The sequence below is a fragment of the Xenopus laevis genome, chromosome 6L (genome assembly GCF_017654675.1).
Source record: "Xenopus laevis strain J_2021 chromosome 6L, Xenopus_laevis_v10.1, whole genome shotgun sequence".
NCBI classification, from domain to species: domain Eukaryota; kingdom Metazoa; phylum Chordata; class Amphibia; order Anura; family Pipidae; genus Xenopus; species Xenopus laevis.
In genome coordinates, this window is record NC_054381.1 from 142,388,934 (window position 1) to 142,404,580 (window position 15,647).

General features: G+C 44.2%; 1 protein-coding gene across 11 annotated transcripts in view; it reads left to right on the forward strand.

The window, feature by feature from the left end:
• Nucleotides 1-584: 584 nt before the first annotated feature.
• LOC108719375 (regulating synaptic membrane exocytosis protein 2) overlaps nucleotides 585-15,647 on the forward strand; it is a 360,080-nt gene continuing 345,017 nt past the window's right edge. For 2 of the 11 annotated variants that reach the window (XM_018268202.2, XM_018268198.2), the window contains exon 1: nucleotides 599-1,233. In XM_018268202.2, coding sequence (XP_018123691.1) covers nucleotides 1,064-1,233 — 170 coding nt within the window. In that variant the 5' untranslated portion in view covers nucleotides 599-1,063. Of the gene's footprint in view, nucleotides 1,234-15,647 lie in introns of all 11 variants that reach the window. The other 9 variants (XM_041566588.1, XM_041566589.1, XM_041566590.1 and 6 more) reach the window with 9 other exon arrangements.

The following is a 15,647-nucleotide window of genomic DNA, read 5'->3' on the forward strand; positions in this document are numbered from 1 at the left end:
GGCTTAAATCTTCATCTTGTTTATTGCAGACATTGTGGCACCAACCCCTTCCTCAGGTACAAATGAAGGGGTTGGTCCCGAAAGCTTGTGCCATAATGTCTGCAATAAACAAGATGAAGGTTTAAGCCGTGTGAATTGGTGTGCTTCTTCCCCTTACAGAGTTTGGATATTATTGGACTTGGAGGCAGTCTGGGAATTGAATTCACCCTACATGCAAGTAAATGGTGTGCAGCAGTGAATTTTCATCTTAAGCTGAACTCTGTTTGAGAGGCTTGATATTTTCTCATAGGGCAGAGTTATGTATATGATAAACAGGCAGATTGTTAGCTCTATGGGGCAGGCACTCAGTTTGCCCTATGAACACATTCTATGTACAACACTATAAATATAATAAATCACTATGATGAGGTCTATATACAGTATATGGTACTAATGGAGATGCCCCAACATCTAGTATTATTGATGGGGCAAGTGAGTGTGAAACGCCCAGCCATAAGGAACTACAAGTCCCATCATCACCCGAGCCAGCCCAGTCCATTGTATGAGCGGAGTTGCAGCAGCAGCAGGCGGGCCGCGGGCGGGTATGAACCATCTGCTGCTGTGTAGTCTCCACTCTCCGGAAGAGGATCCCCATCCATTCACCTCCTCCCCTTTGGCAGATCTGTGGGCCGTGCGCCTGCGCTGCGCTCTCCTCCCCCATCATCTCCAGCTGCTCCTGCCGCCGCCGTGCGCCCATCTCTCGTCTCCCCGAGCAGCAGGGCCACCTTGCACCGTGTGTGGGGCGCCGGGCAGGGGGAGGGTGGGGGGACAGGAGCAAAGAGGAGCCTAAAGGAGAAAGGGGTGGCCACCCAGTTGGAATGTCCCTGCAGCCAGGAGAGCAGAGCTTGAGGATAGACTTGCCATTGATCATCTCTTGTTTGTCCCCTTATTATGGTTACCCGCCCTGCTGCTGTATTTAGCACAGCCCCCCATCCTGCCCCGGGCACCCTCTCATCTCCAACGTGTGATTGATGCTGGAGCCCACTGCCTGACGTCCAGTATTGTGTCTTCTTCATCCACCAACATGTCTGCTCCACTAGGGCCCAGGGGCGGCCCTCTGACTTCTGCACAGCCACAGGCTCCCATGTCAGACATACCGGACCTCAGTCACCTGACCGAGGAGGAGAGGAAAATCATTCTGGCTGTCATGGAGAGGCAGAAGAAAGAAGAGGAGAAGGAGCAGTCAGTGTTAAAGTAAGCATGTCTGCATCTCCAACCTGCCCAAGGCTCAATGGGAGGGGGTGGCTGGGGTGTAGGCTTCACTAACCATCAATGAGTTGATCTGTCATCTTCTATATGTGTGTGTGTGACCTCTCTCCTGTAGTAAAGACGCCTTTATAGATGAGCTCCAAACTGTCACTTACCTCCCCTCTGTCCACTACAGTCTATAGAATCCTGTCGCCTAGAGGTAGGTCAGGGCAAACAGACAGCTGTAACTGGGGTCCAAATACCCATTCATTAATAACTCTCTTGTAAAACTGTTGTATATATGTGTGTGTGTGACCTCTCTCCTGTACTAAAGGTGCCATCATAGGTGAGCTGCAACCTGTCACTTACCTCCCCTCTGTCCACTACAGTCTATAGAATCCTGACGCCTAGAGGTAGGTCAGGGCAAACAGACAGCCGTAACTGGGGTCCAAATACCCATTTATTAAGAATTTGTTCGTAAAACTGTTACATATGTGTGTGTGTGACCTCTCTCCTGTACTAAAGATGCCTTCATAGATGAACTCCAAACTGTCACTTACCTCCCCTCTCTCCGCTAAAATCTATAGAATCCTGACACTTTGAGGTAGGTCAGGGCAAACAGACAGCCTTAACTGGGTTCCAAATGCCCATTCATTAAGAATTCCCATGTAAAACTGTTATATATATATATATATATATATATATATATATGTGTGTGTTTGTGTGTTTAGTAAGTTTAGTAAGTAGTCCTAATTCTCTTATAGAGCTGTTTCATCATTGGGATCCCTCAGCCCTCCCTTGTTTGCTCCCAATGTTACTTTTTCGCTCCTTCCACGTTGTTTCCCCCCCTCCAGTAACCAACTGGTGCAAAACTGTTTTTGGCGCAACCAACTGCCAATACTTTCATTCAGTATCAGACATGGCGAGTGAGTGGGTTGCACGGGGGAATTATATCAATCTGTGTTTGTGTGACACTGCTGATTTCAGCTGTTCCTGGTTGTAAGGAGGAAGGGGGGTTATTCTCCCCCAGATCTTCCTGTTTAGTTGCTTATAATGGCCTATATCTCTCTAAGCATCTTTCATTCATACTGGCCCGACACAGAGGCCTGCAGTGCTTGACAAGGGCTGGCAAGCGAAAGGTTAATCTGTATTTATTTTCATAGGGAGGAGAGGATTGCAAGTTTTTTGGGCATTCTATCTCACAATTATAGATGTCTCCCTGAGACACCACTACCAGGATTTGCTTTTCATTTTAAGTCTGGCATTCCAAAAAAAAAAAAAAAACCTCAAAAATCCATAAATACACCAATGTATTAAATCATTTGGGCTCCCATCTGGCCTCGTTGCAAACAGGGCCAATGTGCTTGAAATCTTTCACCTGCCACTGACCAGCTGTCACTTGATTCTGCCAGTTGTAGTTCAACAACGGCTAGATAGCGGCATTTTTTTAAGATCCCTGATATAGGTTACAGCCTTCCCCAAGCAATGGCAGTGGCCTACTCTCTAGCTGTGTTCAGTGTATAGGGCTTTTAGGCACAGACAGAATATTGTGGGAATATTGCAGAAGCTGCTGTTGCTGAGATTTAAAGCAAGGAGTGGGCCATTCCTTCTTTTCTATGCAGCAGCCAACACAGTCTGACCTGGGGCCCTCTTCTCTTGGTGGGTTTAAACTGCTTCCATCTTCCTCTGTAAATGTGTCCCCTCCCCCCCCTTATTGGCTGAACTCTCAGGTTAGGATACAGGGGGCTGCAGGCACCTGTGAGGAGGATGAGGAAGGTGCTGCTTGTGATGTTGAAAAATCCCTGTGTCTGAGATGCAGAGGGAAGTTCAGCACCGGGAGCTGTCCAACTAATTGCTCTCAATCCAGCAGAGCTGCCCTGTGTCTGTCCCAGTACACTCAATATGCACTTACTCGCACTGATTTACATATGATTCTGGCATACATCCAGTATACACAAATGCTGCTGGAATATATTCCATATGCACAGGTATTCTAATTCCCCCATTATCCGGAAACCCGTTATCCAGAAAGCTCCGAATTACGGCTGTCTCCCACAGACTCCATTTTTTACAAATAATCGAAATTTATTTAAAAACGATTTCATTTTTCTCTGTACTAATAAAACAGTACTTTGTACTTGATCCAAGCTAATATATAATTGACCTTTATGGGAGGCAAAACGAGCCTATTGGGTTTATTTAATGTTTACATGATTTTGCTGGTAGACTTAAAGTATCACTTAAATATCCATTATCCAGAAAATCTCAGGTCCCAAGCATTCTGCATAACAGGTCCAATACCTGTAGTCCTAGAATTTATTCTGTATTTATAGGTATTTCAGGCAGTGGCGTAACTAGATATTACTGGGCCCCACAACAAATAATTTTTCAGGCCCTCAAAATGTGTCTGTATAGAGGTGTGACTTTTTTTTTTACCAATATTTATTGCAACTGTATATGAATTTGGACTTTATGGGGCCCCTATACCTCCTGGGGCCCCCTGCAGCCGCAGGTCCTCTATAGTTACTTCCCTGACGACAGGGGTACTCCTAGTATGCAAATGTACAGTGCTACTGCAGTATACTCACTAGACAGAGATACTGCTGGAATACACTCAGTATGCACATGTTCTACTGTCCAAATAGGGGGGTGTCCAAATACCTACCATATCTACCAGTGGACCTTTAGGGCAGAGACAGATGAGAAGATTCGGGGCGATTTAGTCACCCGGCGACAAATTACCTCTTCTTCGGGCGACTAATCTCCCCGAAATGCTTCCCCGCCAGCTAGAATGATACTCGGAGCGCTTCATTTTCCGAAGTCGCCCGAAGTTTCCTCGCGAGGCAACTTTGGGACTAATCTCCCCAAATCTTCTTGTCTGTCTCTGCCTTTAATTGGTGATCAGTAGATCTCAAGACACTGTCAACAAACAGTTTGACTAAATTACCCTTCTGTTTTATTCTATTCATTCAGATATTTATTCTGTTAAGGCTACATAAGAAATATAGTAATATACATTCTCTTATAAATAAGTATACTATTTAAATAATATTTTCCATGGAACAGAATGCTAATAGGCATTATTCAGGGTGTTTTTGTCATTCTCGGAACTGAATTTTGTTTTTCCGTGAGTACAGGAAGGGATCAGCATACGCTGGCACCTGTGCTATCTCATTGTAATAGGTCACTTCAGTTCGGCAAATAACCCCCCCTCTTCTCCTATTGGTGTGCCTATACTATGTGTGCTATGCTTCTCATTGCTGCTACTGTAAGATGGGAAAAAGGGAAATGGGATGTCCTAGAGTTCAGGCAGGTTTTGAGTTTGTTTGAATTAACACAGATATTACAGTTACATTGGTTACACGTGTGCTTTGTTTATAGGCAACTTTGTGACTTTAGGGCAGAGACAGACGAGAAGATTCGGGGAAATTAGTCGTCCGGAGACAAATCGTCTCTTCTTTGGGCAACTAATCTCCCCGAACTGCCTCCCCGCTGGCTAGAATCTAAATCGTCGGCGGGATGGCACTTCATTTTCTGAAGTCACTCAAAGTTTCCTTTTGGGCAACTTCAGAAAACGAATCTCTCCAAAGTCGGAGATTTAGATTCTAACCAGCGGGGAGGCAGTTCGGGGAGATTAGTCGCCCGCTTAAGATTCGATTTGTTGCCAGGCGACTAAATCTCCCTGAATCTTCTCGTCTGTCTCTGCCCTAAAGTTACACTGGGGACTCCAGTCACTGTTTTTTGGGCTGGTTATTCCTTATCCCTGTTCTATTTATTGTTCTTAACAACTATGTTACCATTTTCTTTATCTCCCAGAATATTTGAAGTTCTAGAGGGCCACAGTTAAAACTCAACTGAAAGATACGTTTTAAACATAAGAAGAATGATAGAATTAGCTTCTACGTCAATCTTTTTTTTCTGTGTTGCTGGGGTCAGTAACCCTGACAACCAGATAGCTAGCCAGAAAGACCACTGATGATTTTAAAACCATGAAGAAGAAAAAAATGAAGGCTGGATGACCGTTATTTACATTAGGTGCATTGATACCTTGCTAAAAGTTTATGTCAAGTTTAAATTCTCTTTTAAAATGCCCAACCATACTTTGAATCTCTTGAAACCAGAGTTGTTTGTTGTTCTTGCAGTTCTGTATTAGCGCTTGTTGTTGGAAGCGAGAGAGATTTGTGGGAGTCTGTAGCTCTAGTGTAATCCAATGTTTTATTATTTTTTCACATGGTCTGTGCTGATCTGTGGGTATGCTGGCTGGTACAGTCATAGCAAATTGCATCAGAGTTTGGTGAAAATCACAAACCACACGTTGCAAGGCCTGTTTATGTAAAATAACACTGTGCAACCTACGGACCTTCTGCTTTTATTGAAGTACAGTGTGATGGAACAACTCCCAGAAACTCCATTGTGTTGTACTTCATTAAGATATGAAAAGCTGCAAATGAATCCTGATATTTGTTAAACTGACTTGGAAAATTGCTTTGCCTGCTCAACTTTAGTTTAGTTGCAGCAGAGGTTTATCAGCCCAATGCACCATTATACACACTCATCAAATAGTTGTATAGTTCAGTCTGAAATTAAACCGATCAGTATTAATGTTTCTGTCTATCCCTGATGGTCCTGCTGTCCTAGAATTCCAAGGCTATTATCCCACTGCTACTATAGGCACCATCCCTCCCTACTATAACTGGTATCCCACAGTCACACTCCCTTCCCAGAGACTATTATCCCACTGTTACTATAGACACCATCTCTCCCTACTATACCTGCTATCCCACAGTCACACTCCCTTCCCAGAGACTATTATCCACTGTTACTATAGACACCATCTCTCCCTACTATACCTGCTATCCCACAGTCACACTCCCTTCCCAGAGACTATTATCCACTGTTACTATAGGCACCATCTCTCCCTACTATACCTGCTATCCCACAGTCACACTCCCTTCCCAGAGACTATTATCCCACTGCTACCAGGGCCGTATTTACATAGTGGGCGCCCCTAGGCCCACTGCCTTTTGTCGCCCTTGTCGCCTCCCCTTTATTCATGCACATTTTCATCATTGGGACTGGAGCAATGGGGGAATTTAAAAAATGGTTGTTTCTCCTGCACATCCCCAGTGCTTTTGAACCAATGTGGGTGTGGTTGGGCAGCATGCCGCCCCCTAAAATTCTGCCACCCTAGGCCCGGGCCTAGGTGGCCTTTCCACAAATCCGGGCCTGACTGCTACTATAGGCACCATCTCCCCCTTCTATACCTGCTTTCCCACATCCACACTCCCTTCCCAGAGACTATTATCCACTGTTACTATAGGCACCATCTCTCCCTACTATACCTGCTTTCCCACATCCACACTCCCTTCCCAGAGACTTTTATCCCACTGCTACTATAGGCACCATCTCTGTTGCTAGGCCCCACAATGCTCAAAGGCTCATACCTACAATCCCACAGTCCCTTCCCAGAGACTATAATCCCACCGCTACTATAGGCACCATCTCTCCCTACTATACCTGCTATCCCATAGTCACAGTCCCTTCACGAAGACTATTATTCCACTGTTACTATAGGCACCATCTCTCCCTTCTATACCTGCTATCCCACAGCCACACCCCCTTCCCAGAGGCCATTTTCTAATCACTACTGCTACTGTGAGGAGGTGTTTGGAGAGCTCTGTGGAGTTGTGGCTTTTTCCTAGGCCCGGCTGGGTCTGGGGGATAGTATTGTAGACACTTCTGCTTTGTTTTTATTGCCTTTCCCCACTCCATGGGGAAGAAGGAGACTATGCCTGCAAGTTATTCAGTGAAGACCCGTTTGGGCAGTAGCAGGAGGGCTACTGATCCTAATATAGAGGTGACCGTGGAACGCACAACAAAGGGCAAGGTTTCCTGCTCCATTAAAGGAAAGAAAAAGAAAAGAAAAAGCTGTTCAAGAAGCGGCATGGAGAGTGACTCTGACTCTGTGGAACTGGAGGCTGGTGTTGGAGTGACTGCAGGGAGCTGCGGAGCTACAACAGAGGCAAGCCAGGAGGAGAGAGTGGAGTCTGATGGCTGCAAGATGGCTGCTGACAGTGAGGCGCCAAGGAGCAGTGTGGCCCTGGAGGTTGCAGAAAGTGCTCTGACCAACCAGGAGATGGCTACAGACAACATGGAGCCTGAGTGCAGTATGGCCCTAGAGGTTGCAGAAAGTGCTCTGGGTGACCTGGAAATGGCGGCTGCCAGTGAGGAGCATGGAAACCGTGTGGCCCTGGACACTGAGCAGGTAATGACTGTGACCCCCAATGGGAAAGCAGAAGTGAGTGAAGGGAATGTTCACAAAGTGACTGAGACTGTGATACAATATGACACTATTATTAAAGCATTGGAGGACTTGAGGAGTTTGGAAGATAAACAAAACTGTTTAAACAGAGACATTGATAATCTGATTGATGAACTGCAGTCGCTGAAAGGAGAGAGGAGAAACCAGGTTATATGGGAGTTGACTTTCCTTCATAAGGATTTGAAGGAGACAGAGACTTACATTAAAGACATTCTGAATGTTATTGAGCCATGGAAGGAGCTTTATGGCAACCGGCAGAGGTTTAAGGAGATGCAGGAAGGCAAAGTGACTGCTGAGACTCTGCTTAAAGTTGCTGAACTGCTTAATGAAACAGAGGGTTCAAAAACTGTTGCTGAATGTAGCAGTGCTACAGACATTGCACAATATAATAGTGTTGGAAATAATCCTGAGAACCGTACTGATAATGTGTGTGCAGCTGCTGGGGGCAGTGAGGTGCAGATGAATGCAATAAATGCAATTAATACAATGCATGTGAGTGATGAGGCTGCTTTGGCTGAAGGGGGAGTGAGTGCAATGAATGCTGTGAGTGCTGGGGGCAGTGTGGAGCAAGTTGCAGAGAGAGGTGCAGCTGAGGTGCATGTGGTTGGTGCAATGCAAGTGAGTGGGGGAGGGGATGGAAAAAATGGTGTTTATTCTGCTGGGGAGAGCAATGTGCAAGGTGGGAGTGAGAGGGCTGCTGGAGGTAATGTTTGGGAAGGGAGGAGGTTCTTCGCACGTGAGAGGGATGATGACTCTGATGATCAGATTGATAAGAGAATAAATGTAGTTAAAATTAAGTGGGAGAATGAGAGAGAGGATTTCCCGGGGCGCAGGTTTGTTGCCAGAAACATAATTAAACAGTTGTTGGATTTCACCCCACAAGATATTTATGCTCTAACAAGTGTCACAGATATTGAATTTGACGTCAGTTTTAAATGATCCCAAGGGTTAGAGGAATTCTGGAAGAGGTATCATCTGAAGAAAGAGGCCAAGGAGTGGTAGGGGTTTAGGGTAATACCTGTCTCCAAACCTGAAACTAAAGTTGTGACTATAATGATGAAGAATGAGACGGTACATGAGCAGAACGTCCTCATATGGCTCAGGCGCCAGTGCAGTCTTATCCCCCCTGGTGCGACTGTTTGATGAGGAGGGTTTCTGGACGGGGGGATATAAAGTCCAAGTTAAACTGCATGTAGAGAAAAATGTTCAGAGTCATCTCCCAAATTCATTTTTCATTGGGAAAACAAGGGGTGTCTGCTTCTATGTGGGTCAGCCCAGACTATGCTATAAATGTGGGTCCAACAGGCATTATGCCATGAAATGTAATGTACAGAAATGTGCTTTGTGTGGGGAGACTGGGCACCCGAGCAAAGAATGTGTCCAGGCAATAAAGTGTAACCTGTGCATGAAGTCAGGCCATGCTTATAGATCATGCCCCGAAGCCTGGCGCAACATTCAGCGAGCTTGTCCCAATTTGGCACAGGAGATGAGCAACCCAATGCCAGGGGAGAACCTGCCACAGACTGAGACAAGGAGGGAGGAGAGAGCAGAAGGGGTAAGAGAAACAGCTAGAGGGCCCCAAACAGAGGTGAGAGGGAAGGTGGCAGAGAAAGATGGAAGGAAGAGTGACACAGGGAAGAGTGAAGGGAATAAAAAGACAAAGGTACTGATGTCCCATGAGAAGGGGAGAGGAAGGGATGAGTGGAAAGTGGTGGGCAGCAAATCAAAGAAGAAAGTTAAAGAGAATAAGTGCCCTGGTGTAATTCCCATTGAAATTGAAAATAGGTTTGTTTTGCCAGGGGGAAAATCGTGGGGGGAATTGGCAGAGGAAGAAGAGGCGAGAATAGAGGAAACACCTGAGAAAAGGAAAAGTCTCCCTTCCGTCATTTCCAGTAGGAAAAAGAGTAAGAGGGAAGAGATTTCTGAATCCCAGGAGGCAGATTGGGAGTCCCTTGAGGAGGAGGAGGAAGGAGGGATTGAGAGCCATGAGACAGGTATAAGGATTCAGGTGAAAAGATCAGGAGGCAAAAGTTCTGACAAGTCTTTAAATAAGAAACATAAAGATGACTCTTCATATGCATTATATGAACGTAACCAGAATGTTAAATCTTGTTTATGGGCTGATGGCGGAAACATGATGCTTTGCAGGAATGTTTATTTTCCTTTTTGATGTATTATTGATTTATTGCTTACTTCTGATCTGATTGAAATGTAATTGTATTTCTTTTGTAATTGTTTAATTTTAATAAAATTCTCTTCCTCCTATACCTGCTATCCCACAGTCACACTCCCTTCCCAGAGACTATTATCCACTGTTACTATAGGCACCATCTCTCCCTACTATACCTGCTATCCCATAGTCACACTCCCTTCCCAGAGACTATTATCCACTGTTACTATAGGCACCATCTCTCCCTACTATACCTGCTATCCCACAGTCACACTCCCTTCCCAGAGACTATTATCCCACTGTTACTATAGACACCATCTCTCCCTACTATACCTGCTATCCCACAGTCACACTCCCTTCCCAGAGACTATTATCCCACTGTTACTATAGGCACCATCTCTCCCTACTATACCTGCTATCCCATAGTCACACTCCCTTCCCAGAGACTATTATCCCATTGTTACTATAGACACCATCTCTCCCTACTATACCTGCTATCCCACAGTCACACTCCCTTCCCAGAGACTATTATCCCACTGTTACTATAGGCACCATCTCTCCCTACTATACCTGCTATCCCATAGTCACACTCCCTTCCCAGAGACTACTATCCCACTGTTATTATAGGCACCATCTCTCCCTACTATACCTGCTATCCCACAGTCACACTCCCTTCCCAGAGACTATTATCCCACTGTTACTATAGGCACCATCTCTCCCTACTATACCTGCTATCCCATAGTCACACTCCTTTTCCAGAGACTACTATCCCACTGTTACTATAGGCACCATCTCTCCCTACTATACCTGCTATCCCACAGTCACACTCGCTTCCCAGAGGCTATTGTCCCACTGCTACTATAGGCACCATCTCTGTTGCTTTGCCCCACAATGCTCTGTTCCCAGCTTGGGCTCTGCTAAAGAATTACGTTTCAGTGGTTCAGTTTCATCTGTTGTAACTTTGGTTAAAGAATCCATCAGTTGACCAAAGGATACCCCCAACACTGTAGACTTGAGGATGTTTATAAGTTGAAATGGGAGAGTTACAGTAACAGTGTAACTACTGAGCGGTACTCTGAGCCCTGAGTATTAGACGGAGTTGTTCATGAGGGTGATCTATGTTATACTCCCTGCTTTGTGTGATCTGTCAAACAGCAGTTGCCAGACTTTGAAGAGTACAAGACAGATATTGGCATGTTTATGTGAATATCAATAGAGACTTTATTTCCCCTAATATAGATATTAAATGAGTTTGTCTGCTGCCTTACTGCAGGCGCTGTGCCTTTATTGGGGCCTGAACTTTTATAATACATAATAAAATAATAAAATGCAGTGTTCAGGAGGGAAGACACATCATAATGGCAGCTCCCAAACTGCTTGTCCTGATCTAATAGCATTATTTTTGTGGTTGTGTTCTGTTAAAGCCTATAGAAGGTCGACATCCCTTTAAAGGGACATATCGCAAAAATAAAAATGTAATACAAGCTTCATCATATTGAAATAAGAAACTTTCTAAATACAATCAATTAAATATTCTGTATAGGTTCTGAAATAATCAAGTTTATCTTCACGATCCATCTCTCAGCATCTGTTTCTCTTCATTCTGTATTCTTGTAGCAGTTGGGTGTCAGATATTCATTGACAGTTAGATCCAATATCTCTTATAGGGGGGCTCCTTTTCCTAGCAGATGTACAGTATTAGAGCTCAAATAACCATTTTTTTACCCACTCGTGGACTCATATTGGCCAGTTCAGTCAATTGGGTTTTTAGACAGCTTCCCATTTCTAACTGATGTATGTAGCATCGGGGCTGGTGCTTATATGATATCTTTATTGTGTTATCATGTAGTTTAATTATTAAAGAAGCGTCTGAAGCAGTAAAGAATGAAAAGAAACATCAGATGGGGTTATTTTAGGTTTAATCTTGTACTTCTTAAGGTCCCTAGGGTGTCTACTCCTTTTTTTTTTTAGCATGCGTTTCTAAAATAGGAATTGTATCACTATACAATAACCCACAAGCAAGTGCTTTGTTACGTTGCCTCATTTCCTTGCCACAGGCAAATTCTAGCTCCAGCTCCCAGCAAGTGGCTTTACATTTGATCCCAATGGATCCAGTGTGCCATCTTCTTTTACACTGGGCAAGCAGAATATAAGGCACATGAGAACTTTTGATAGCTCCAGTCCTCACATCGGAAACCTTGGCAATAAAAATGCCCATCAGCAGCTTTAGGCACTGTCTATGGTAGACACCCAAATTATATTCACTATTAGCCATCTAGACTGCACCACTGGAGCAGATAGGGCTGGTTATTCCTTATCCCTGTTCTAGTTATTGTTCTTTATCTCCCAGAATATTTGTAGTTCTAGAGGGCCACAGTTTTAAATACCCCCATAGGGCCTCAACTGAAAAATAAGCCATCAAAAAAAGAAGAATGATAGAATTGAAGCTTCTATCAATCTTTTTTTTTGGTTGCCCTGACAACCAGATAGCTAGCCAGAAAGAGGCAGACTAGGAAGGACCACTGATGATTTGAAAACCATGAACAAGAAAAAATAAAGGCTAGATGAACTTTTTTTAGATTAGGTGCATTCATACCTTGCTAAAAGTTTTTTTTTTTAAAACGTTTCCCATTTAAAATACCCAACCATACTTATAGATAGGGCAGTTACAAACAGCTGAGTGCCATAGGCATATAAGGGTGGATAATTTGTTTGTATTGTCTTGCCGAAGCCATTGAGAACATATACCACAATCCCAAGTGGAGCTACAAATTGCACAATTGATATCCTGTCCTTCTATTGCCTTCCCCACCTTTCTTCTTGTGTGGGGTGTATGCTAAAGTGGGCAGAGTTAGAACCAACAAATAGCCAAATACAGGGCTGGACCAACCTGTTGCAGTTTAGACAATGAATAAAGTTCATTGGGTTTTGCCAGTTTGAAGCCTGCTTGTTGGGTCCAGGACTCCAGGTGCCATTTTATGGTGTAATTTACTTAATGCTGGGCAGGGTGCAAAGTTCAAAAAATTCAATTTATACTTTTCCCCTATAAAGCACTGCTGTGTTTCTGCACCCAGGTGGAAGTAGTGGCTCCAGCCCCAGGTGTAAGCACATCAGAAACTTGTAGTTTGGGAATCATTGGCTTATTAGTATAGTCTTGAATGAAGACATCTGCAAATGCAATAAGAGCCCTGGGTCCCTAAAGAAAAATGTAGGTAGAATTATATAGTACATTAGTATATATAGTATATAAGTAGCTTTGCTCCCCTTAGTGCTCTTGCACTTTAATCCAAGGCTGTTGTGAATAAGTCATATGGCCAGAACACAACAGATATACAAGAGCAGGATCTTATCAATCGTCTTGCTATAGTTTCAGGAATATCCTGCATGTGACAGAGAGGTTTTGACTGACACGCTGGTTCTCCAAAACCAGTGCTTTTGCCTTTCCCACTGCTCTTTGTTGGTGGGAGCACTTCCCATGTTTCAAATCTATCCAGTAGAGCAGTGATCCCCGATCAGTGGCTTGTCTGCAACAAATTGCTCACAAATATGATATTGGTTGATACTGTATATAGATATCGGGACATTTTTGGCCACATATCTATAGGGTGGACTGTCAGCTGCCCACTACTAGTGGACCAACAAGCTGCCTACTTGTGTTTGTTCTAGTGTCCATCTGAATTACAGTGGCCAAGGTAGAAATAAAGTCAGCTCACCAGAAGATGGAGTAGTCTCCACATGTAACACAAAACAGAACTTTGTATGAGTTAGAAGAATTCCAGACCAATAACCGCAAAAACTATTATTAATCTAAACTGAAGTAACAGGGATGTAAATCCAGGGCATGGAAATGTGCTTTTATGTTGTATTTTGTTTCTTTTTATGTTAAAAGGTAGTTGCTAAAGCTCCTAATGATGATGGGTTATTTTGGGCAAAGACTGTTGTGCTGGTCTGTGCTATTCCCATCATTGGGCTCCTCATATGAAGTTCTTGTCGGTTCCCCTTCCCCCAAACATTGAGGACTAACTTGGGGGACCCTCTGGGAGATTTTCCAGTATTCCTTTGGGCCAGTCCAACCCTGTATAGGTGAACAAGCATATCAAGAGCCTTGTACCCTAAGGCAGTGCCTAGTACTAGAATGAGGGACTTGGCCTTGGAACTTGAACTTTGGGGTTGCTTAATCAACCAAGCCGGTGTTTTAGCTTCCTTTTAAAATTGCTTCCCTTTAGTATAGACAGTTAAGACACAAGGAAACCTGTACCTGCACCTGATGTGACTGTAGGAAGTTCCCTGCTCAGTTTGTGTTTATTGTGTATCCTGTATAAAATCCCCTTTAATCTGCCCATGACTTTACTTGGTGAGCACCTTCAGTATTATTTATAGTGGCTGAAGCAATGCATCTGGGTGGCTGGGCCCCCACTCAGTCTAATTCCCCCAAGACGTCTGGCTGTCCCGTTTGCCTGGTCTTTTAACCAACTACTTAATATACTCACCTTGAAAGTCCCCTTGTTATTCCCTGCCTATTTCCCAGGACATTTAGTGATTGTACAGACATCTGTTTATAGCTGCTGCTTATGACATCTATAAAATTACCTGCTGCGTTTACTGTATCCTACTTTAGTCTTCATTCATTTTCTCCAAAGACTGCAAACAAAAATCTCACATGCATGGGCTTCATGGCTGTACTTGGCTGAAGGTGGGGATTGTAAACCACAGTTGCCCAACTGGCCTTCTAAGGGTCAGGCCACACTGGGCGTTTTGGGGAGATTTGGTCGCCTGGCGACTAATGGCCTCGTTTTTGCGGCGACCGATCTCCCCAAATGCCTTCCCTGACTCTGCGCTGGCTAAAATGAAAAAACACCGGCTCTAATCACACGCGACAATTCGTTATCCGAAGTCGCCCGAAGTTTCCTCGTGAGGCAACTTTGGGTGACTTCAGAAAACGAACCACCGCGTGTGATTAGCGCCGGTGTTTTTTCATTTTAAGCCGGCACAGAGTCAGGGAAGGCGTTTGGGGAGATTGGTCGCCGCAAAGACGAGGCGATTAGTCGCCAGGCGACCAAATCTCCCCAAAACGCCCAGTGTGGACTTAACCTTAAGCTGTTGCAAACTATAAAGCCTGACGAAGGGGCGTGCCCCCGAAACGTTGTGCATCATTTGACGTTAATAAACACGTAAGGGTTTAACCCTGTTTGCTTCTGTTCCTGTGTGCCGGTTCCTCCTTTAGTTTCTCTAAACCAGTGATCCCCAACCAGTAGCTTGGATGTTGCTCCCAGGGTCCTCAAAGCAGGTGCTTGTTTTTGAATTCCAAGCTTGAAAGCTAATTTTAATTGCATAAAAACTAAGAATATTGGCAAGTAGAGCCTCTTGTAGGCTGCCAGTCCACACAGTGGCTACCAAATAGCCAATCATAGCCCTTATTTGGCACCCCAAAGAACTTTTTCATGCTTGTGTTGCTAATTAAATCTTCTTACATTCGAATGTGGCTCACGGTTTAAAAAGGTTGGGGATCCCTGCTCTAAACTATAAAGCCTACCATCACATTCCCAAGTTCCCCTGTTATGGTTGCTTGTAGATGGTTTAACGGCCTTCATGTATAATGGACACAGAATACCATGAGTCCATGAGATATTGATGGGCATCCCATTAATGTTCTGTGTCTTCCATAACATGTGTGTCCTCGGAAAAAATGGCACACTCACTGGTTTTGGTGTCTGTCTTGCCCCCATTTAAAAGGGGATCTATCATGAAAATGAAAATAAAATATAATCAATTAAAAATTCTGTGCCATTTATGAAATAATAGTTACTCTTCACTCTCCCCTTCTGAGCAACCTGTCTCTCTTCATTCTGTCTTCATGCAGTAGGTGGAGTCAGTTTCTTGATAGACAGTTAGGTCTAATACATCCTTTGGGGGGGGTTGCACCCTTAG